General features: G+C 44.7%; 2 protein-coding genes across 2 annotated transcripts; both read right to left on the reverse strand.

Annotated features, from left to right (window-relative positions):
• Positions 1–70: 70 nt before the first annotated feature.
• LOC128301308 (uncharacterized) lies at positions 71–12,819 on the reverse strand. Its single transcript, XM_053037709.1, has 6 exons — positions 12,665–12,819; positions 4,938–5,157; positions 3,739–4,842; positions 3,476–3,669; positions 1,141–3,397; positions 71–1,054 (listed from the first exon to the last, which is right to left on the reverse strand). Exons 1-6 carry the CDS (start codon positions 12,739–12,741, stop codon positions 848–850), a joined length of 4,059 nt encoding a protein of 1,352 aa, XP_052893669.1. The 5' UTR covers positions 12,742–12,819; the 3' UTR covers positions 71–847.
• Positions 12,820–15,536: 2,717 nt separating this feature from the next.
• On the reverse strand, positions 15,537–24,494 carry LOC128301001 (ceramide phosphoethanolamine synthase-like). Its single transcript, XM_053037282.1, has 6 exons — positions 23,247–24,494; positions 19,391–19,595; positions 19,170–19,310; positions 17,932–18,089; positions 17,659–17,825; positions 15,537–17,582 (listed from the first exon to the last, which is right to left on the reverse strand). Exons 1-6 carry the CDS (start codon positions 23,929–23,931, stop codon positions 16,932–16,934), a joined length of 2,007 nt encoding a protein of 668 aa, XP_052893242.1. The 5' UTR covers positions 23,932–24,494; the 3' UTR covers positions 15,537–16,931.
• Between the last annotated feature and the right edge of the window lie 164 nt (positions 24,495–24,658).

Here is a 24,658-nt window from a genome sequence, read left to right on the forward strand (position 1 = left end):
TATAACTGTACACACATCCATCGCCGAATAAAACGTAAAAGAAAGTTTTACCAGATAAAGGATTCCTGTTTTGTTTACAATGATTTTATTGCAAATTCGGTTTCAATAAATACCTCATCTTTGACCGGTCGTTTATGGCTAAGGTCTGCTAACGAAGGCTGCCAACACTAACTGCTAACGACGAATATCGAAGGGCCTTACACGTGCTTGCTGCGCAGTAGCACGCTTCCTAACTAAGCTTATCCCGCTCATATACTAAACACAAAAGGGTCACAACCTCGAGCGGTTCCCATCCATGCAACACAGCTTTCGCTGTGCCGCGTTTGGCTGAGGTGGAAACTATATTGCGCTGCAATTGAATGCGATCTAATTTTTAAACATGCGTTTAATCACAACACCAGGCAAAAGTGTTTGTACTCTGCCGTATTTACTAAAGTTAAACTTTACCTCGATATGACAATTAATGGAGGTTACGCGAAGAAAGTGAATAGAGAGAGAGAGCATTTGCAAATATCATCATACAATCCACCGGTTGAGGATTTCGATTGAAAGATGCAACATTACTGCATCCCAATGTACAACACTTCGTAACGGTTTACGTTCGTTCAACGAATAAACTTCTCATTTGCAGCACTACGCGTGTGCCTGAGTCACACATCTGTCTGGGCCCACTTTGCTTCACTTTCCCTCCGTATTACGTCCTCTTTGATGGCGTATTTGTTCGCTTTCTACCGACAGTCAATTAACCTAATATCACATTTGCATTATGCAAAATATCAAGCTCTTATTTTGTTCTTGTTTCTTATGTTTACACTCGATGCCTTCCTGCGTGCCTCGAGTTGAATGCTTAACGCATCAGCACGCGATACCGTTTAGTCGCTTCGGGCGTGTGTACGGATGCAACGGACAGCAACAGCTCCATATCGTTGGCAGTGATATCCATAGCGGTAGTGATCGAGTTCATCGTGCAGAAGTCCGTGGCCAACATTACGCTAGCGATCGTTTCCGATTGGAGATAGAGTTCGCGTAGCTTCGATTCCATAAACGCCATGCACTGAAAGTATGAAAGATATGAAAGGGGGAAAAAAAAACATTACTTTTCTTCCATATTTCTTCCTTTTTCTGCCATTCTATTCTTACCTGATAAGCGGAGATTCCAGCTGACCACATAGCATTGACAGCCTCCAGCATGGAGGATACCAACTGCGACATGCCAATGATATCACCGTCCACGAGCGATTGCGATGACAGTAATCGCACTTCGTGCGTGTCCAGATTGGCAATGATTGCATTGTTTTCCGTGAGTTGCTGCTCGTACAAGGTGAACCGTGCGGCAAGATGAAGATCCCGCTTCAGCGATGCTTCCCACAGACTTGGTGGTGCTGTCGTGGCTTGCAGCACCATGTCCGGCATATAGTGGTCGGTTATGCGACTAAACAGAGACGGCATGAAACCGGCTCGAAAACATCGCAAACCTTTGTCAGTCTTATCGTTACCCGTGCTGCCAGCATCTAGCATATGATGATGACTGGTGCCACTGTTGCTACTACTATTTCCACCTGCATTACCACCGCTACCGACACCGAGACTGCCACCACCGGTGGAACATCCCGAACCCGTTCCATTGCTGTTGTTATTCTCATCACTACCCGGACCGCCAGAAGCTGTTCGCATCCCCTTGGGAAAGGGAATGTCGATGAGCTTCAAAATACTGCCTGGATGCTTCACCCGCAACTCATCGTTCTCGTCCAGCGTGGCCATCGTATGTCCCGGAAGTACTATAAGCGGAATGTTTTCTCGCATCGATGGCCCCGAAGAATGGCCAGATGCAGTACCAGCTGCTTCTGGTACATTGTCATACACAAACGATCTGCTACCATCCCCAACAAATTCCATCTCCGATGCGTTCGTTGGTGTTTGAAGGCAGAAAATTGTCGGTATCTGAGGGCAGATCGCACACTCGGTGGGACCGTTCTTACTTTGACGATCAATAAATTCGAAAGACAGTTCTGAAACGGGAGAAACCAAACCCTCCTCCTCGGGCGATAGTCCCTTTCCTCGTTCCAACAGATGACGGTCGGAAAGATTGCGATGCTTCAGAAACTTTGCCGCAATTTGCCGGTACTTGTCGAAGCTATTAAACTTTTGCTGGCAACAGTGCTTTAGTGGTTGTACCATACCCAACGGTTTTAACACGTCGGCACCATCCTGCCCGCTTCCCGTCGTCTTCCTATGAATGTCCTTCAGCATTTCGTTCTCACCGAGCACAAATACGACCTCGCTGTTGTTGTTTCCGCTCTTCAATTCACTGTCGCTCTCGCTAACCGTATCTTTCTGCACCTTGTAGTCTCCCCGCAGCAGGCTGATGTACTTAAGCTGCTCGAACGCAATGCCTTCTTTCGTCTTCTCTACGCCCCATATTAACCGCTGCTGTGACTCGGCCGGTTCCGTCGATCCCACCTGTCCGAGGCTGTTTTCAGTGATGAGATAGGACAAACGAACCGACTCACGATCATCTGCATCCTCCGTTGCACGATGTTCTTCACCGTCCAGTGCAAGTGCTTCCTGTGCCAGCTCGGCATCGGCCGGCTGTGGTTGTGTGTGGAGCAATGCCACCTTGCCGATTTGATAGCGCGCCTCAAGGTATTGCTTTTCCCGTGCGTTCATCACTAGTCCCGTGTCCATGCTTTTGTTGCCTATTCGCAGCTCTTGCCGGACGAACCGCGAGTCACGGTACACCAGCACGTTTGGAATGTCATTCATCACGTTTTTCTTCAACGCTTTCTGTACCTCTTCATTGCCCGCGTTGGAAGTTGTCTCACCAGCAGTGGTCGTCTCACCGTCTCCACCTAAAGATGCTAAATTTTTCATCCTCGTCGCCGACCGGACCATCCCGGATGATGCAGAGCGCAGCAGCTGTTGGCCTGGCGGTTCAAGCAAACCGACCGATTGTTCAGCAACGGACGTTTTAGTGTCCTTCAGCGGAATATCGTCAACTTGTACCACGCTGTTTATATTGGCGCTCTGCGATACAAATGCTGTACGGACGTTTCCTTCATCGAACGACTCAACGTAGACGGTGCGTTTGATTTCGGAGCAGCGTATAAAGTACGATAGTACGTTAAGTATCTTGTCAAGCATGTTACTCAGCTGTGAACTGCCGCATATGATCGTTTTCGAGAGCTTCGTTGGGTAACCGACCGCACCGTAAAGATCACCGAGCTGTGCCCAAAGCACACTGTACGGATGGTTGGCGGTAATTTCGTTCATGCGAGTCTTTTCCCGCCTTATAAGATCCAGCTTGCTGTTTGCATCATCCGTAGCGGTCATGGCAGCTATCGTACCAACCCAGCCGAGATGATGCGTCAGAACAGCAGTTATCATGGTGCTGATGAAACTGAAATTAAACATAAACATAAAGCATAAACAACCGATAGCGTTATTGGGTTTTATCGCGCTCTTATCCTATACTTACAAGTTTGTATCTTTTGTATCGGCCAACGATAGCAATGAGCACAGATCGTTCATGAACGTGCTGGCCAACGAGGATAAATTGCGATCGGTAAGAGTACTGCTGCTGAGCGTCAACCAGACGGGATTATTTAAACGGGGTGCCGTAAAGAGATCGTTAAGCCACTGTTGCGTCGAATGCCATGCCCCTAACATGATCTGTAAATTGAACCAAACTCAGTTAATACTCTCTAAACTAAAGAATCAGAAGCTTTCCACTCTCATTACCTGCAAAAATAATCGCCAACGTATGTACGCTTTTTCCACGGCCAAACGTACCCGGCACAGGATTGATTCGAACACGGTCATATGCTCGGAACAGAACGTGTCCGTGTCCTGCAGCATGACGTCATTCAACCGAATGCAAACGGCAACACCAAGTCGTTGCTTTTTGCTAGGCGCCTTGCCCTGGTAGTTTGTAGCCGTCGACAGCAGCTCGCCACTGTAAGCCTTCCGCCGGTTCAGTTCCATTGTTTCGCTGTTGCGCCTGTTACGTGATATCACACAACCGTCACTGGCCGCGGCATTTGTCGTCGTGGGCTGGCCCACACCAATACCCGTCATTATCTGGCCTAGCTCATCCAGATGACCGACGTGATCGGCGATCGTGTGACGGTTTTCGAACGATGTCGAAAGATTCTTGGATACTCGCCGATGAAAGCTGCCGTACGAGTGACAGTCCTCCAAACTGACACAGTTCGGCGGCGGTGGAATGTCCATGCTGAAGTTGTCCGTGCTCATGCGCCGGATATAATCAAAATCGCTATAGATGGAGGAGATGCTGCTCCGGTGGGACGATGAGGCTGGGTGCCGCGATGAGCCCGAACCGGACAGACCCCACGGATCGGTACCACCGTACCCGGAATCGACCCCACTGTTAGACGAATGGCGTAGATCAGCGAAACGATCAAAGTTGCAGAATTCTGCCGGCAATACTGGGCGCAATCGGTGCAACATCGATGGATCATGCTGCGTGGCGGTAGAGGACGTCACCGTGAACGAATGTAACGATCCCGTACCGATTGAGCTGAGATCGCTTACCGAAGGATTGTAGTCAACACCACTGCCACCGGCGGCACCAGTGCTGCTAACGCCACTGCTGCCACTGTTGATGAACAGTTCTGACCCGGGATAGGTCGAAACGGACGACTTTTTCGTACCGCTGTACACCGGCGTTGGGAACACGAGCGAGCACATTAGCGTTTTCGGATCCTTCAGCCAGTGTACCTTAAAGCTGCTGCCCCGGAACGCGATTGGTGCCGAACCGAACACCATCTCCTCAAACTGTTTGATCTCTGTCTTTAGCGTTACCTCGTTGCGCGGATCATTTTGCTGAAAACAAACAAACAAAAAAAAAAGGAAAGCATCTGTTTTAATACCGGTGGGCCAGCATGATCTCAAGTGTACTTCAAAGTCTTCAAATTTACCTTGCGCACTCGATAGACGACATTACAGTGCTCGCACTTTTGCACTTGCGGTACGGACGATGGATGATGATCGCTGGCAAATGCTGCAGCAGCCGCCGCACTATTGCTATCGGACGAAACCTTTTCCACGGTTCGGGAATCGAACAGGAGCTGTCTGCCACGGATGTCACACTCCTTGAACACCAAGATACGAACTTGATCAGCACTGAACGGGAACTGTCTGGAATGGGTCAAAAAGAAAAAAACAAACGTAAATAACACTCCGAATGAGAGCGCGGATTGTTTTACAGCTTCGTATAAAAATCTGATCAATATTGCTCAATTACTGCTATAGCGTGTGATAAGACACCGCCGAAGCGTATGTAGCGATGAGCCGCAAAGTGGTTCACATGGGGACAAGCATAATGGTCGTCGAGAGATTACCGGGATTATGAACTTTCTTCTTATCTATCTCCTTGAATTCGAAAAAAAAACAAATTGAAAGCTATCGAGCTACTTGCCAACGAGGGACTCTTAAAATTACAAACTTCAGTTTAGCTTCGATTCTGACCCAAATTGCTCCATTGAAGCAATCGGTTGTCCACTTTTTGACCTAGACCTTTTATTTTTCCTTCGATCATTGAACTTCATCCTTATGGCTTATCTCTTTGGAAGCTTCATATAAAATACCCGATCATAAACAAGCGCATTCCGTATTGCGTTTCTTATCGAAACACGACAGACCCAAGGGGGGGAGACCGCACGCGCATTGAATGATATGGGCTCAATCATTCACCCACTCCCAAACCGTGTTCAGTTCCGTGTTCAGATTAAACTTCTTTTTTTTTTCGTTCCAAAGTCACGCGGAATTCCTTCAATCGAGTCACATGCCCTTTTCTCTCTATCGCGCCTAATTCGCCCCCCAGGGGATTAGTGATCCTCGATCCGTTCCTTTGCCTCCGAGTGCCGCGTCCCAGCACAGAGCAATTGGATTGAGCATGTGACACGAATAGTGCGAAACCTTTACGGAAACCTTTTAAGGATAATTAAAGCATTATCCTTTTTTTTTGCGGGATTAGTAGAACAAATGTATCGATAAGCTCGCCTATGATCGATCGCCTCATGTTTATCGTGGCGTGATTAGGAAGCCGCAAAAACTGGTAGCTGTTTCTAACAGACTTTGAGCGATCCCGTACCCTTATCGCGGCTGAGTAATCGCTATCGGGCCCCGTAACATGTGCGAAATGTCGCGTGACAGATTCGATTTCCACTGCAGACTGCGCGACTGACTGGTGTGAGGGTTCGCCGAAGCACAACACGCCGTAAGGGGGCTGCAAATAAAACTAACATTACACCCTTTTACTTGTAAAGATATCGAGGCACAGCAAAAGGGGAAAAAACAGAAAAAAAAACAAAAGTAAAACAGGCACGTGAGCGGACCTACGCAAAACGTCTTATCGTGTGACGATCAATATAAAGTGACCTTTTATGTAAGATCTTTGTCGTCGTAAAAGATTATTATAAATGACGATGACTGTGTGCTTTTCAACGCTTCGCATGGTTCACACATTAATTTATTAACAACGCTCAATCTCTGCCCACAGTGAACAACAAACAAACAAAATGGGAGCAAACAGTGTACGAATAACATACTTAATCTAACCGCCAAAACCGCCATCCGCAGTGAGCCGGATTGAGGTAAACAAAGCAAATGATAACCTTTTGGTTTTGTTTCGCGGTTGCAGCATATTTCGCTACTCATCCCATCGCGTTAAAACCCACCGCTAACTAAGCCCGTTGGGTACAATAAATCACAACTCAATTCTAGCGGTAGTACTACACGCGCACAACGACACAAGTGGGGAGCCAGCCTTTTGTTAGCAATAAAAAAAAACCCGTAAGCTTACCGTAACATTAATAACCTACAGAAGCGAGTAGCATATTCTTCCCTCGCATGAGTAGATGATAATAGCATTTGCAACCGCAACTCATCTTCGAAGTGCGCCAAAGTGCGTTGCCCTGATAAGAATGTCGCTATTTGCATAGGGATTTTGTGATGAAGCGCGGCGCTTTCCAGCCTTCCAGGCATTGCTCCGAACGAAAGAGCAAACATTCCGATGGGTTCGTCTATTTTAAGATCAATTTGAGTAACAAAACTTGTAGAAATGTCGAACAATTGATCTACTAACATTAGACACACGATATACTAGACGCAAGACAGGCTGCTACTGACGGTGCATGTTGCATTCTTCAAATAGCGAGACACACTAATGACGCCACCCGTTGTGCGCGACAGAACCACATGATTCGGCGACGAGCTCATTCATTCACTAGTTTCGATGCTAAAAACAAACCACCCTCCTACAACACACCTACGGACACTGAAAACATGCAATTTCCGCGAGCAACAATGAATCGATTGAGGCAAACAGAAGCGATCGGCATACACCCAACGGATGCATGAATGAGCACACGCAAATGAATGAGCATCCGGGGCTGCATTCGCACCGTGCTTCCTATTTTAAACTCACCGGCATGCATCAACGTGCCCCCGACGATGATCACGGGACCGGAAATGCATCCTTCTGACGGCGATAGCGAAGCGATTGGACGTCACCGTTCGATTGGTGATTGAAACCGGTCCAAACGTCCCGGTCCCGCGATGCACTTTTGATGCACCGCAGATGATCATGTGTCTACCGAGAAACCGGGCGATCGGAGCAACCTTTCACGATCAGCTTTTTGTTGTGAATCACACGTCAGCGCACAATAAAATAACCAAAGAGTTCGCGTTTCATCTGTCACCAGCACCCGGTTTTCTTTTTCGCCTACGGTCGTGATCCTTGCCACGCACACCTTTTTGTGCGAGCGCGAAGTGCTTTGCAGCGGACGTTCTGCTCGCGTGTATTTTTTTTTGAGGTTCCATTTGTTTCATTTCTATTTTTCAGAACATCTTTCTCTACTGCCACCATTCTTCTCTTCCCCCTCCCCGAGCGTTTCATTACGCAAGTACACACAAATGCCCCGATACCGATAAAACCACGCGCCGATGTCGTGTGATGCAGCCAGTCCGGTCTTGTGACCGGCGAGTGACGATCGTTTAGCGAAAGAAATAATTAACACTAACGCTTAAGACACGGTCGCGACACACTTTTGGGTTGCAAGAAAAAAAAAACAGAGGAATGGTGGTTCGGTTGTCTGCTGGCCGCAGGAATGTTCACGACCCGCAAAAGGATGCGCGACGTGTGTGTGTGTGTGTGATGGCGCACACAAGACGCGCGCGCGTTCAAGGCTTCCTCATAAGCGGCCACGGTACAGATGTGGACGCCGACGTCGCATTGTCTAGGTTGTAAACATAAACGACAAATAACGTTCTTTTCTTACCCCAAGGGGTGTGGAGATTCTGTGTGGTATAATATTTTTCTGTTCTTTAAATGCAGTGATATTTTTGCAATCGCCATCGCAGACAGGGCAAACAATTGCTTCGGCATAAGGATGTCTCTTGATCACTGGATCGAACCAATGATTAATTAGCACAATGCAACGACGGGAATCTTTGGAGGTATGCTTGAATTCGTTCCCTCCGGTAACGTTCGTTATCAAACGGAATTCACTTCAGTTAATTTTTGACATACAGTGGACTGCCATTCATCCGTGCTCATCGGGTATCAACGGTTGCCGGATAAGTGGATAATACGGATAAAAGACATATCTTCTTTTTAAGATACATATTAATGTTTATTTTCATTTAATTTCATTTAGGTAAGGGTTTTTTTTTCTAGAGTAAAATATATTTCTCATGCATGTTTTATTTTTGCAAAAGAAATTGTATCTGTTTTCTTTTAAAATTTGAGTTCGTTTTGTCAATATTTGGACATTCATTTTCCGTGATGGGTGTTACTCAGAATTAGTCAAATTTCTGTTGGAATTGTCATTTCCGAGCTAATCTGTGCTCAACTGTATATGATACTCAATTTTTAAACAATCGTAAATTGATAGTTTATGTGCAAAATGAGCTAACATATGCTGCCAATGGGAGTAAAAGCAATTAGCCATTATTTTAATTACGATCGATACGTAGATCGATTATGTGTCATTGCCGTTGATCGTGCACAGACAGGACATTATTGAACGAATGTTATAAAATTGTTTTATTTACAGAAATGTTTTATTTATTTTTTTATTATTATTTTATTGTTATTTATTTGTTTTTGTTATTTGTTTTATTTATTATTTTTTATTTTATTTTATTATTATTTTATTTTATTTTTTTATAGTTTTATTTATTATTTTATTAATTCCACGGAATACAGGCCCTACGGCTTTGCGCGTGCGAGATTAGAAGATGAAAATGGTAGACCAACGTCAGGCGATAAGTCAACGTTTGTAATATTGAAAAAAGTTTATTCATTATCATTATGGAACATTTTACAAGCAGTTTAACATGATAAAGTCTTTGTAGAAAACTCTCATGTTCCTTTCGGGCCAATTGGATAGAAAAAATCAAAATCGATTCTACTAGCTGTCATTTTTAAAGCTCACGGATTATCCGTTTGCGGGAGAAACAGGCCCGGGATAAACGACGTTCTACTGTAGTATTTTATACTTGTTGTTGTTCATGTTTAGTTCTAGGTTTAATTGGTTTTCAATAAAACATTAACAATTGCATAAACAATAAAAGAGATAAACAATTGCAAAAGAAATAACATTGGTAGAGAGAATTCAGCTGTCTGCAAGATCATTGCTCTTGGACTGAGGAGTCCTTCGGACTGGACGGGGATAGAATCGAACAAGGTACAGCTTCATCTTTAACTCATTTTGAAGTAAGTCACAAACGTACTCGTAGCGAACGAATTAAAGTATCCCACTGCATGCCCTCCATTCATCATGGCACAATCAATTTAGCGTGTAAGACCATTCAACCGGGTAATGGTTTTCGTCTCCATTGACGCAAATCATGACGGATCCCTCGATTACCGAATCGACTACGATACGGTACCCCGCGCAAGGGTAAAAGTAGCTTACAATCGTACAGATCGCATCCACACGGTGAGACATTCTCATCAATCCGGGTTCAAAATTAACATTGCAACGTCGATGCACGTGGTTACGATCGTTTACGATCAACACGTTGCAACGCTGAAAGCGCAGGCGAAAGTGCAACTTTGCAAGGTAATCGACCGCTTGAGCTGAGTGTCATTTTATTCCTCGCTGTGCTATGAAACACTAGCGCACGATCACTTCGGAACACACTCAGGATCTTCCTTCACCCCTTTCCCACTCTTTATTCGCTGACTCGTGCGCTGACGCCACATAAACGCGCACCGAATGCCGCCCGCAAAGGCAACCGATCAATATGGAAGATGAGGGGAGTTGTCGGTTTCGCTAAAAATAATATCCGCATAGATAGAACGAGAGGCAACCAAAAAAAAAACAAGATATCGCACACGGACAGTAAACATCGCGAAGTGAAAAGATGCAAAGATAGGAAAAAAAAAGCACTACAAAAAACAGGCAGCACCAAAGCCCCGAAATAAATGGGGCGCGCAGGAAATAAACACGGGCGTTAGGGGATGGTCACGCAGGTGATCGTGATTGTGTGGTCAAGCATAGCGGGGTGTTGGCGGGGTGATGCGATCGGAGGGCGATCAACAGCATCCGCAAACATGTGCCGCATGAGTGTCGGGCAGGAAGGGCGCCAGGATCGCGGGGAAGAGGTGTGCTGTAAAAGAAGCACGTGATTTTTCGGTTTCCGCAGCGAGAGTTAGTTGTGTTGTTCGGTCGTGTTTGGTTTGAAATAACACTGACAAGCGTCAGAAGCGAACGAGATGAAAAAAAAGTGATACTGATCTTACGCGACAGTTGCATGATCGGCGATCGTATCCAGATAGTTTTCGTGCGTGAATTGATTCATGCGTGAACTCTTGACATAGACGCGTAAATTGATGGCTTGATTTGACAAAATCGGAATAAACGGAATACATAATAAACTGTGCAGTTATTAGTTAGAACAAAACCGTATGGTAAATAGTGTGATAAATTACTGTCCTTGCATTGTATTGCTTATTTCCGCAAGAACGCTTTTCCACTTTGCAACGATCTACACATCATCAGCACGGTGAACCCCTACCAAAGACATCAGGCCACACTTTGGTTGTCAGTCTTTATCCTCGATGCGTCTTTATCATCTGTACGACTTTAAGACCGACCCGCAAGGGAAGCCCCCAAGCACATGACACAGCGCACAAGCGTTGCGACCAAAGACCACACCGTCACCTGAGCCAGAAACCGGAGACCAGGCGAGGGAAAGAGAGTCTGTTCCACCGTGCTGTGCGACAGACAGGAATGGGTTGATTCTCGTGACCAGCGCATCGTCATCAACCTCTCATCGTCAACACACACACACCCCGCTATTCCGGGGGTGCCGCACTCAACTCGCTTAAGGGTGGGGAGGATAACCGGCAACCACCCCGGGGGTGGAGGGACAAAAATCAGCAACAACAACAAAAAAAATCTCAAAAGCGCGGGTGCCACTTGTGATGTTGTTGCTGCTGTTGTTTGAAACCTACGGAAGCGTGTGGCAGGGAGATAAATAACGCGCGAAACAATTTGTCGCGGGTGTATCATCGCTTTATGCACATTTTTCTTTTGTGAGGGAACTTGAAAGTAAGCGACGATCCAAAACATATTTTCCTTTATTCTTTTTGACAGAAAATTGAGAACAGTTGATAGCATGGAAAACAATGCCTTTGTGCAATTGGAAAAATGAGAAAACTTAGCAGCAGAACCAAGAAATCTTCTTGCGTCAATGTACGCAATTTTAATTGGATTGGACGCACTTCCGTAACGTTCGTTACATCACTGTATGTCACATTGGTTCGATTTGATTAGATTTGACAATTAAACACAATGCTAATTTAGTTACCTCGATCTCCCAGGATCATTGCAGTTGTTAGAAAGGAAGGAATATTTTAATTCGGAGATACTGTTCCCAGGCTATGATAATTTCTTCAGGAAAGTGTTTAAAAGAAGCATAAAAATGTTCTTTTTTCATTAAAACGGGACAGACCGTATCGACTTATTTTTACCACGTAGCCGGATATAGTAAATCCTTGCTACGAGGGTTTGGGTTTGTATGGGATTTTTCCTTAAATGCACCACTGGACCGCGCCTTAAGAATGTTCTTCTAAAGCAAACAAACATTCAAAAAGCCTATTTTGAAATTGCTTTGCCAAACACAACGGGTTTCACATAGAAGTATTGTTATTTATGTAAAATTAAATTTATTTATTTTTCATAGTTTATTTTACAAGATTGTTGTTGTTCACAACAAGCACAAAATCCTACGGTGATAGGAAATTTATTGGATATTTTGAGAAAAATATCGCTAGCTTTAACTATGCGACCTCTATGATGGAGACCGATTAGCAGGTTGAGGTGGTCGATAAAATAGGTTTGTTTAAAACAGACAAGGTACAATTCATAATGGTTGGGAAACATTTGATTCTCCGCAGTTTGCCACACATGTTATCAGTTTAGTCGGGAAACGAATTCTACTGCCCTGCTAGATGATCTTCAGCTAATAATAATCTTTTTCCTTTTAATTTTCATTTCTAATGGACTGTAATTGAACGATGAATCGATGTATCATTATGAGAGGCAACTCTAACGCCGAATAATCCCCCTGCTTGCAGCAATGCCAAAGCAGTGTGCCAGCCATACAGGGAAGTTTGCTTTTGTCAACTTACCCGGGACTTGTTTTCTGCGACGAGGTGCTAGTATTTCTTTTCTTGTTGAATAGCAGCTTGTTGAACAGGGCCATCATATATTTATAGTCCAAAAAGGCGACCGGCTCGATTCGATTGCATGCACCAACCACGCGACAAACGAATCGGTGCACTAGCCTACCTCGCAACGAATTGTCAGCTTCCGCACGCTACCGAAATTACTACTCGCATGTAAATTGCTTCAAAATTCAACAAACCGGTGCCTTCCTGCTGCGCGATCGATACTCAAGGCGCCGATGCACTTTAAGCGCAGCTCAAATTTGCACACTGTTTTCGTACGCTTGTATTCACATCTTCGACCGTGTTTTTTTTTGTTATTTCGGTGGAACACTTGTTGCACACAAATACACGGGCGTTTCGTGACCGGGTTCTATTATCACGGCCGGTAGATAATTTTCCATCACAATGCGTTTTACTCCGACACGCTTAAACCTTTACTGCGCACGCACAATCACTCTGTTTGGGTAAATCCTTCCCAAGGTGTAGTATATCACGTTATCCAACCAATTGTTCCAAATGACGTCGTTGCATGGTTTGGCGTTCGGTGTCCACTAGCGTCTGTTTTAAAACACGCGCGCAAGTGTCCGTCCGGGTTGGACGATCGTACGCAACTGTCAGAAGCTTTCCGTTTTCGTTGACGACTACCACGACGAAGGGGTGGTGTTGGCCAGTGTTGTTTTGCGCTGCAAAGTTAAGTTACAAACAGTACCGCAACCGCCCTGCCGGTGGCTCACTCTACCTAGCGTACCGAACGTTTTGCTCTGGCGCACGCGCAAAGCCGGCGCACCAGGGTTGAACGTCACGAGGGTGTACTATTTCGCTCGCCGACTACTTCGACGTATCGTATCGCCCACCTACGAACGAAGTACATTTGTTCCAATTAGTGGTGGTTGTCGGGGTTTGATCTATTGCGTCTACACAGTGCGTGTAGCGTCGTCACTGTAGAGATTGTGTTGCGCCGGTGTGCCAAACTCCGGACGATTGGTTCACATTTTCAGATCGATTTCGGGTTCCTTATCGGTGGGCTACAGTCGACGACAAAGATTGGATGCTGATTGGACCGGATCAAAGACCGCCACAAGGGTGGGTAAAATTCATTCAAAAATTCCTCCTCACACACAGCCACCGGTCCGATAACAACGATGGCGTACCGGCATAATCGTTTCGAGTGGTTTCCATGATTACGGCGCGATCAACAGGATGTTTGCCTATTTACACTGCGGAAAAGGCGCTCCGGAAGCTGTCCCACATCCCTAGATCGAGAAGGACACAAACGGTTGGGCAGATTATTCGGGGTGAAGTGTATGACAAACAAAAACAATCGTTTGGTTTGCTTGCTTACGTAGTGCTGACCGCACGCCAGTCATATGATTTCCCTCCGCACCGCACTACTGCACACCACACCACGACCGACCGATGCTTTTGTTACAAGCTACCAGCTCTTGACCGCACGGATACACGATATGTCCTTTTTTTACATCACTCTTAGTTCAACTCGAGAAAATCACTACGAAACGCGCGGAAAAGAAGGTCACTTGCTGCTAATTCCGTAATTAGATTAATAATCTAGAAACTTTCTTCACTTTCTGCTCAGCCGTGATGTACGTTCCGCCATCGGGTGCAAAATCACTTGTTGCGGCCGTGTACTGGCGGTTGATGAAACCTAGTCTCGAACAGTACCATCTACGGTTACATTTAGCAACGCTGTACTGGTGATCATTTCACTCCGCATGGTAAATTAATGCAAAATGTTTTGTAATACAAATGAAAGTGAACCAAACGAAACCAAAAACAAACCGAAAATCTTCTCTTCCTTCTGTTCTTGTTCTTCCATCTCTTGTTTGATTTGACAATTCGTATTCACGGTTGGTTTATACCCGATGGTTGATTGTGCGTGATTAATTTCTTTTCAGCACTTAATTTTACACTTGTTATCAAACTTTGAATGTTTATGGATGATTTAGTGTAATTTATTCGATTTATTTAAAGCTTGAAAAGCACTTGCTTCTCCATTTCGGACGACCAGTCAATCAACGGCAAACGTAATTTTGCCGAACCACCCTGTTTAGTGGCATGGCTGCATGCGAGTTAATTTCAAAAGTTTAAACAAAGCGAATAACACTATTTATACATGAAATAAGTGGTGTTTTAAGTTTCTGTGCCTTTAATTAAAACAGAGACGATGCTTGTTTCTTTCTAAAACATTCAAGCGCTCAGAATCGGTTGGTAGACTTAAAGGTGTTCTAAACATATGCGTTACGATCTACAGTTAGCCGATGAATCGTGTAAAAGTGCTATGATCGGAGCTGGATTTAAGCACATTGAATATAATGAGAACAAGCCTTCAGAATTCAGAAGCTTTCCAAAAATTATTGGTCAACAGAATGGGATCAGGTGGAACTTTTGCTTATGAAACTGCAACAGAATGGAACGCAGAGGAAGATTCCGTGCATGATTGGGCAGGAGGTTCGAAATCAGAAAACCAACTGAATATTGGAATGAAGAAATTCGGGAACCTTCCGAAAATGATTGGCTAACAGAATGGGATCAGTTGTAAGGTTCAATATCATTCCTTCGTAAAGCTAGAATAGACTGAGATGCAGAGGAAAATCTCGTGAACCATTACCGTTGTGTAGGTCCAATGTGGCGTTAGTTCATAAGCACACTTTACTCGTTAAGAAAATGTATGATCATTTAATAAATAAATAAATGAACTTTCGATCGATACTTCGGATGAAATTGCACTTCTTTAGGTAGAAGACCTCTTCAACAATATCGCAACAGCAGTAAATAGTGGAGCTGTTCTTCAATTCATTCAAGTATCTGAAGCAGTTTATATTTCTCTTCATTTCGGTTCGTTGCAAAATCTACTTACTAAACAAATTTCCATTCCCATCCACAACAGACATACCAGATACGCTGACGGAGTATTTATAAAATCTACACTATTCCTGATTCAAGTGCCGTTAGAAGCTCCTATTGCTTTTGAGTTGTGTTGTATGTGCGTTTTGTATTGAGTCATTTGTTCGTTACTAATGAAAATCGTACTAGTTAAGGGAAGCAAGTCGTAAAATACCGAAGGAAAAAACGAATGAACGTGATCTTCATTACGTTGCAAAAGTATATTGTTGGGTTTTTAAGTTTTTGCTACAATTTTGGCCATATGGATGTTTGGAGTACGGCTATCGTAATATTTTTGTTAATTCATTACTAAAGCCTAGAGGTGGCTACACGTTTTGATCACACTACGATACTCAATTGGTTGTGCAAAGGCTGAAGAAAGGTGAGACGGAATAGGTTCTTATCATACACTGCCCCGAAGAAGGGGCCTAAGAAAAGGAGCAATTATTATACTGTTCTGACGTTACTATATACCTATTCGCGCTGTAAGACTGGTTTCGACTAGTATTACCGGTGTTATTTCCACGCTGTTATTGCCCCAGATTCGCGGCTGGACTTGTGGGAAAGTTCTTAAGTTATATATGCATGTGTGTATCATGGTATTCTCATGGTAGAGTTTCATATTGTTCCATCGGATTTTTGGCGGTGCGCGTCACCTTACACACTATCGCATACTGCTATAATTTAACCACTGACGGACGTAACTTGCGACGTAATAACTCTTTAATTCTAAAAAAAAACCTTCCAAACTTATATCGACTCGCCCCATTGCGAAGAGGAATGACAATAAATAGAACGACGATAGGAAATGAAGATGAACTAACTATGAGGATAAAACCGCGAACGCGAGACAAAAACGATCAAACGAAATGAGCAAACAAAACGGCAATGGCTGAGAGCATTACTTTTAAAAACAATATCACAAAGTTTGTCTTCCGTGCCACAACTACCCGAAGGCAACACGGTGGTTTGTTTTTGATCGTTGTACGAAAATCCGATTTCGATTCATTATCTGCCACCTAACCGCTGCCTGTTAACAGTTAACTGTTACTAATCATTCCGTATCTGAATAAACATTTTAATCGTATTCACTCGGAGATAACAGAGAACAAAAGGTGTGTTAACATTACGCACTAAATAACCCCAAACGAACGCAGCTTTAGTGAATTTTAATGGTAGTTGTTAAATTAAATAGTAAACTACGGAAGCCTTGCCCGAGTAGAATCGTTGCACTTCAAAAGCCTCCAGTTTATAAAAAAACTTTTAAATTTTTAAGGGGTACAATTGAAACAGCAACACGCCCCGATCCTAACAGTTACAATACACACTAGTGTTCCTTCTTGGTATTGTCCTTTGGTCCGCCGGGAGGAAGATGATTGTTGTTGCTGCTGCTGTTGTTGTTATTGTTGTTTAACTTTACCGCATCGTTTACGATCTTTGGAAGGGTCGCATTAACATTGCCATAGGACTTACGCTTAAGGCTGGCGACGTCATGCTCCGCGTTGATATTGTTACACTTGACGGGTTTTCTCTCCGGTGTGCGATTGTGAACAGTGGTTGCGTTGTGTTCGAGATTGTTCGAAATCAGTCCTTGTTGAGCATTCGGTGGCCGCGTGCTTTCGGTTTGCTCGGCGATCATCGCTTCCGCATTTGCGGGTGACACCAACTCTTCCTCGTTTGGTGGTGGTGTTTGATTTTTCGATGTCGCCGTTTGAGATTGACCTTGCTTTTGGTGCAGGTGTTGGAGTAATACCTTCGTCTTGAGCACACCGGCCGGTCCATCAATGTTGGTGATCCAGAACCGGCGAGCGGTTAGCATACATACGTCCTTTACGTACAGCACGCAAGCAAACATCTTGTACAGTACACCGTACACCGTGTCGTACTCGTTCGGGATGATACCGTCGACGGAGCTTTCGAAGTAGCTAAACATCGGAAACCATATGCGTGTTCGGTTGGAATCGTGTGACATCAGGGCCTGCGGTATAAGCAATTGAGAAGGTCAGCATTATATGGCTGGAACACATTATATGGCGCGACTATTCTCCACTCACCTGGTTGTTAGCTAGCGTGTGATAGTACAAAAATAGTCGCGACGTTATGTAGAACGCCACAAACACGTCAATCGAGTAATGCTCGTGGGCGGCCAGAATGAAGAATATTCCAAACATGTTCAACAGCCAGGTGAGCGTATGCAGGAAGTACAGGTTCCGGGGGGTATCTATTTTCGGTAGATGGAAAGAATGGAAAAAAATCGAACGAATTAGAGTGCACAATCAATTAGCGCGACGCGTGTATTGCCGCGATCGATTGACGCCAGTACGCACATTCCGTAATGAAGAAGTTAAGCAATGTCAGGGCAACGGTGTGTCCACTAAACATGTAGTCACCGCAAGTACGGACGCCCTGTATGGACATGCCGAGTCCGCTCCAGATTGTGTAGGCACGACTGATTCGAAGGTAGATCATTTCCGTTATACGCACGCTGGAAAGACAAAGAACACATACCGATTCCGTTAAGAACGTATCAAATAATTGATTGATAGTAAATTGATATTGAAAAATGTCTTATTTCTGATTTTCTAATATTTCAAAATAAACCACAATTGTAAAAAAATGCTTTGAGGTGGTTTGTTTTGTTCAGTTTGTTTTTCATCCCGAAAAACATGAAGATTATGCGGATGAACCTACAAATGTGACTTCCGTGTAAGATATTTTTCCATGAAAGATGTTCCTCGTTTTGGGAGGTTAAGTCAGTGACGGAATAAATGAAATATTGCAATAAAATGATAATTTCGATAAGCAAACTGCCAATTAATAATGGACTACCTAGAAACGGTATTGCAACCATCACAAAAATAGCTGGATTTACAAAAAAAAGACAAACTCTACGTTTGGGTGTCACATGAACTATACACAAAAACGAAATTTGATGAGCCTCACAGGCCATCACGATCACGGAAAACAAATATCATACGTGAATGAAACACGCAAATGATGTTGACCATCAGACCGGCGAGACGTCCCCAAACTGTTACAAAACATGGAACAAACCGTCATGTGTTTGAAGCAATTTGGAGGTGCTTTATGTAGTTCTAAATGAATTAACAATTTACAGAGCTTTAGAAATCAAGAAATAAAACTGGAGTTAATTCTTAAACATTATTAAATTTTTGGTACATACTGGAATCATTCCCACTTCCTACAACTTCCTGCAAGATGAATTCGATTTCTGTTCAAAGCTTATTCCACTAACATGACCATTATGTCGAAAAAGCTTAGCAAATGTGTGAGTTTTAGAAAAAAATTAAAATAATTGATTTCAGTTTATAATGTAAATGCTAAAATGCCTAAAATGTTGAAAAGATTGTAGATCTACTCCGACACATTGTAATTCAAGTTGATGAAAGAATCCATAAATGATTCCACCTTAAAAGATTTTATCGTTAAACCCTAATAATACTAAATAATACTTAACTAAATAGACCGTAAAAAGCGCTAATAATTAATTGATATTCTAAATTACTGATAGTCCCGCAGTTTTTCCTTCACTCCAACCACTTACTTGCTGTCGTCGAATTTGTGATCATGCGGTGTACATTCCAGATGCGTTCCCGGTACGCTCAGCGACGTAATTAGCATCGTAACGCAGCGCAGCAGAAACACGGTGCCGGCCAGGGCAAAGAAACGTCGCAGCAACACCATGCTGTGAAAGAACCGGTGTGCAAACATTGGCATAAGAGGTCACCGTGTCGCTAGTAGAACGGGTCAAGGTTCTACACTTACCGATGCTTGTGCACCACCAGAACGCACATCCAGATGCAGAACAGTATCGTGCCGGTTACCTCACACATGTGAAACGCCCACGGTATGTGGGGCACGTTGTCGAGAAAGATGTCCGGCAGGGGTGGATACTTTTTCATGTCCGGCACACGTTCGTGTACCACCACCATTACGAATGCTGTGATCCAGGTAACTAGAAAGGCGTAACCTGCAAAGTGAAGAAAGAGGAGAACCAGCAGCATTAACACACAGCACTGTAGGTGGACCCCTACATCAGGGGGTGGTGGATTCCCTCGTCCGGTCATGTGCGTCATCATATTTGGTGAAAGTGGGCAAAAGATTGCACAGGCTTCGTGTGAGTTTTTATTGTGCTTGGACAATTACGGTGGCAGGGAGGTGTCCGTGTTGTGAATCACTGTGGCACACAGCCACACCGTGGCATGGTTTTGTGATGCAGATTTCACGTTTCCATATCATACATGGAAGTGGAATTGTTTGCAGCCCAAGCGTCGTGTTTTACACAACGAATATTTTTATACCGTCGTCCCACATCAGCATCATCATCCGAAGCTCGACTTATGCAATGTGTGCAGGTCGTGGCAGGAGGACAGAAAAAGCTTTCGTGGCGATGATGAGTGATGCCGGCGAACGTCTCGCGAAAGTGGACGCGAAATTAAGAAGGAAATAATTATGTTAACAGCATCTTTTTTCCCTGAAATATTACCATTCGGGTTTCGCAGCTTCATTCAACTGGCTTTGGCAACATGTTACAACCGTATAATGTCCATCGTAAAGATATGGTAAACATTATCTCTGTCATGAATAAGCTTTTCCAGCTAAATTGTTACAATGTGTAGTCTTTTAATATTGTAACCTTTTTTTTTTTGCTTATTGTGACCCTTTGGTCTGTGTGTGGGCACAGACAAAGCATCGGCAGCGCTTAATCTTATCATCCCTGCTACACTCTACAAAGAAACTCCCTTAATCCGCGCACTGTTGTTGAGATAAAAACAAACCCTATTTTCCCGCCCAAAGACCATGACCATTCCATGTACGCGTGAATAATCGGAAACCCGGTCTACTGCTGGTCTACCACACACAAACAGGTGTCTTAGTCCACTCCCCTGTACGTCAAAGAGCAATGAAACGAACACCCTTCACGGCAGCTTCTTATCGTCCCCGCCAGCTTTCTTCACGCTTCGTGAAGGGAATTAGTCATACCAGAGTGGTCGGCAACAACGTGAAGCATCTCGTGCTGGGTCTGCCCCCTTCCCAGCTCGAACAAAGCGTGTGTATTCTATGCTATGCTCGTTGGACTTTGGAATACAATCTCCCCCTTAGCAAGTGGTTGGGAGATATGGGACGTGCATCGGAAAGGTTTCCTTAGAATTTCTGTCGACTTTAGACTCGAGTGCGGATCTTCAAACCGTGGCTGGCTGACGTATTGCATGGCCGCGAGTTGGATTTTCCCTGTGCACTGTAAGCTTCGCGCTATTTGTGAAGCGTTCGTTGCATCGTGAATCGCTGCTGTAATGCTGCGCCATCAGTGACATCCATTGGCAGGCGGTGAGCGAATGGCCATTTGTTTACAACCAACAATTGCACACCACGAACGGATTGGATCAACAATCGTACGGCGTAGACGTGGACCTTCATATGGCAGCCATCTCAAACAATCTCTGTTGCTGATAAACATTGATTAACGTTAGCGTCAATGGCGGTACGCGACGGACTGTCGTTTTCTATATGAAATTGTGGTAAACGAGTGAGGGCATAAAAGCGTGAGGACGAAACAAAAAACCGATTAAATCCATCCTTCTTCCCCCCTCCGGTTTGGTGGTTGTTGGGTGGTATCGGAAAGTAAATAAAACACTCCTCTCGCACCTACGACCCCAACGCCGCGTAGAACTACGCGCACAAGCTGCACGGTCGTCTTTGAACATTAAATTAAGGTCGGCACGATCGGCGTCATTTGGCAAAGTTGGTAAGACAATAAGGGAGGTTTTTTTTTACATTCGAACGTTTATCGCCTATGGTTCGGCCATGGTGCTCATCGCGGGGAACGTGAGCAAATTAATAATGAAGCAACAGGGACCACCGCTCAGTTGGACGGGGGAACGGTGCTCGATCCAATCCAGATGTTTAGGAATATGGGTTTCCCTTCCAGGATGAGAAACTAAAAATGCATTTTTTTGTTTGAAAGATAATTAATTATCTATTCGCTTGAAGACAGATTTCTATCTGCGTCACTTACCAGTTTGGGACGTTAAGAGAATTGGTTCGCTCGATCGATCTCTATATCTCTACCCCATTAGTTAATCCGCTCGTAACGCAAGTAATCCTTCCGTAATTAGAACCGAACACACAATCAGTTTTTGTGTGTGTGTGTGTCGTTACCGGTGAAATTTGTCGAATTGACGCAAGTGTGGCGGCCAGTAATTGAAAAATTAATCAGCACCGGGTTTAATAACCTCGCCCATTAATTGAGAGCTTTTGCTTCGTGATAAAGATGACGCTTTAGCTAGGTAATTTATTAAACTTGACACCCGGCAGACAATTATGCTGGGTGTGCGAATTTCACTGTACACGCGTTTGCATTTAGCTGACGAAAATATGATTCTCGATGCATTCGATAGCAGCAAAACAAATAGGCAAGGTAATGACCCAAAGAACCGCAAGCACCAGAGGGGGTGCGGGTTTAATGAACGAAATTGATATGCACATTTAAGCAAAATCAAAATGAAATACGCATTCTGTATCGAGTTTTGCGTTGTGTTGTGCAAATAGGTACATACAACAAATACGATTCGGCAAACCAAAGCGTGTTGCCATCGTTACGATTATCGCTCGCCCCTGTCAGCTGTGGGCAGGGTGGGCTCCAAAGGGAGCATCGATTATATTTCGATCAAATAACCCAACACACCGCATCAAGTAGGCTCATGATTTTAGGGGGGAATGCGTTCCCGTTTAGCCGTACACGAATACCCTGCGGAAGGTTTGAGATTATTCATTCGACAGGTAGAGAACCCAGGCCGGTAGATAAGCCGATACGGGCTGTGGGATAAGATAAGAAACAACCTAAAACTCATCGCCAATGACTCATCACCCAAGCAGACCGAAGCGTTCGGTAGCTATCTATTCTTATCGTTTCATCAAAATTGTATTTCCTCCCAGGTTTCGGGTACTCTTTGTTCGAATGTACGATATACGAAAAAAAAACATGCTACCGTTTCCGGAACATCCGTCTGACATAGTTTTGAAACCTTGAAAGCTTCAAATTACGGCATTCCTCTCTATGCGATATGGGGGCCCCAGCCGAAGAACCAGAAATAGTAGCGCAACTAGATGTTTGGCTACGGTTGCATTTCCTGACGCTTTGATGCATTTTTAGCCTTCCAGGGCCCGGATCGGAGATTCCACTGGAAGAACAAATAGAAGCATTTGAACGAGAGTGACACTCAATTTGCTACCCGAGAGGAAATTGAATTAGGGAGCTTCAATCGTTCGGCTAATAGTGTAGAATCAAATATGAGGCTCATGGTGGGGATTGTCATACGTGATACATCGAAATGTGCAAGTTCTTCGATCGGATCATATTCCTTCCCCATTAAAACACTCTTCTCAGAAAGAGTGTGTGAGTGAAAACGTGGGGATGTATTGCACCACCAATTAAGTTTCATTCTCGCATGTTCTTTTCGTTAGCGAAAGGGAATTGCACGCATTGTGGCCCTGACTAAAGGGATCCACCAGTCCGCCGGACTTCTATGTGTATGGGTGATTTTATGTTTCGTAGCGTTCAATTGGATTTAATGCAGTTATCGACCGACCGGAACGACGCTCTCTCCCTCTCGCTACTTACCTAAACTTATCATCGTTTTGAAAAATTCCGGCTGAATACACGTGGCACAACCGTCGATGGACATTGGCGGTGAAATGCGTTCCAGGTCGCTGTAGCTATATCCAACCGAACCGTAGCTAGTGCCCATGCTGGACAGTAGCGAGGTATGGTGCGGATGGTGGTGCAGGTTGGACGTGGAGGGATGATGGGGCGTTCCGATGCCGCCATGGGAACCGGCCCCACCCGGATGATGGTGAGGCTGATGATGATGGTTGTGCGGGTGCATTGGATGGTGACCGTGCGGAGATGACATGTCGCTACCATTCATACTGTAGTCCGGCGTCCAAAGGCCCGCCATTCCGAGCGGCCCGGTCGTGGCCAAATGCTGGCGCTGCAGAAGCCTGGTGGCAAACCAGAACCGTTTGATATCACCGAACCGGAGCTGCGTGGCACAGTGTTGCGGTAGATCGTGCACATCCTGTTCGGTAATCGCCAGCAGACATCGGCCATCGACATCTTCGCGTGCAATCCACTCGATGATGCGTCGCGACAGGCCTTCCTTCCGTGCCCATTCGCTTACGTTTTCACTGGTCCAGCTGAGCACGCCGTGGGAGTTATGTTGGTCGGGCATGGTGCTGCCGTCCGCGGTCGCATTCAGATTCTTCAACAGTTGCCCAATTTCGTATGCATACTTTGGTGATGACATCGAACCACATCGATGCCCCCACAGCCAGATACACGCGCACACGTCTGCACCCGGAAAAGTAGGTTAATTTCACTGCTTTCTTCCCTGTGCACACGTCTGTATATGTCACGTAACGTTTGCACACTTCCGCTGCAATTGCCGTGCACGTTGGGGAAATGATTGATTTAGGAAGAGGGGGATATACTAAATGGAAATGATGCTAGTACTAGCAGTACCCCATTGTTGACAGTCGGCATCGATCAAAACACATCCACGCGCAGCATCCAACAAAAACGCAATATGCGCACGGTTTTGGAAACTTTTGTTCGAAGCACGTTATATCTGCAACACAATTTTTTTTACCTTCGCCAAACAATAGACACCACGTTCCACGTTCTTTCTTACTCTTTCGCCCGTGCACCAGGACCGTTCACAAAGGTTGCAGATTATTGGCGATTACTTGAAACTGCACAACAAATATCACGCGCACTCGCGAAACCATGAACATGGAATTTGCGATTGAAAGGATTGTAGTGCTATTCGCAAAACACTGATGAACCGTGAAGCGTGAACCGTAGCGAACGACCCGCGACACCACTACCGCAATCCGTGCTAGACTAAATTAAAGTTTCCAATTTTGCTGTGATTCTGCGGCTGTTTCGACTGGGACTGCAATCGCAGCTCGTGGAGGAGATGGTGTGTATATTGTTTGTTGTTTTTCTTTTCTCCTGCTGCTCATTGTCAATTG

This window comes from Anopheles moucheti, chromosome 3, assembly GCF_943734755.1.
Source record: "Anopheles moucheti chromosome 3, idAnoMoucSN_F20_07, whole genome shotgun sequence".
NCBI lineage: Eukaryota > Metazoa > Arthropoda > Insecta > Diptera > Culicidae > Anopheles > Anopheles moucheti.

Coding starts and splice junctions, on each gene's coding strand:
- LOC128301308 (XM_053037709.1), bottom strand. CDS start 12,741: ATGATGGCCCTGTTCAACAAGCTGCTATTCAACAAGAAAAGAAATACT. Junction 5,158..12,664: donor TCGCAGAAAACAAGTCCCGG/GTAAGTTGACAA, acceptor GACCCATTCCAG/ACAGTTCCCGTTCAGTGCTG. Junction 3,398..3,475: donor GATACAAAAGATACAAACTT/GTAAGTATAGGA, acceptor GTTTAATTTCAG/TTTCATCAGCACCATGATAA.
- LOC128301001 (XM_053037282.1), bottom strand. CDS start 23,931: ATGTCATCACCAAAGTATGCATACGAAATTGGGCAACTGTTGAAGAAT. Junction 18,090..19,169: donor CACAAATTCGACGACAGCAA/GTAAGTGGTTGG, acceptor TTGTCTTTCCAG/CGTGCGTATAACGGAAATGA. Junction 17,826..17,931: donor TAACTTCTTCATTACGGAAT/GTGCGTACTGGC, acceptor TACCGAAAATAG/ATACCCCCCGGAACCTGTAC.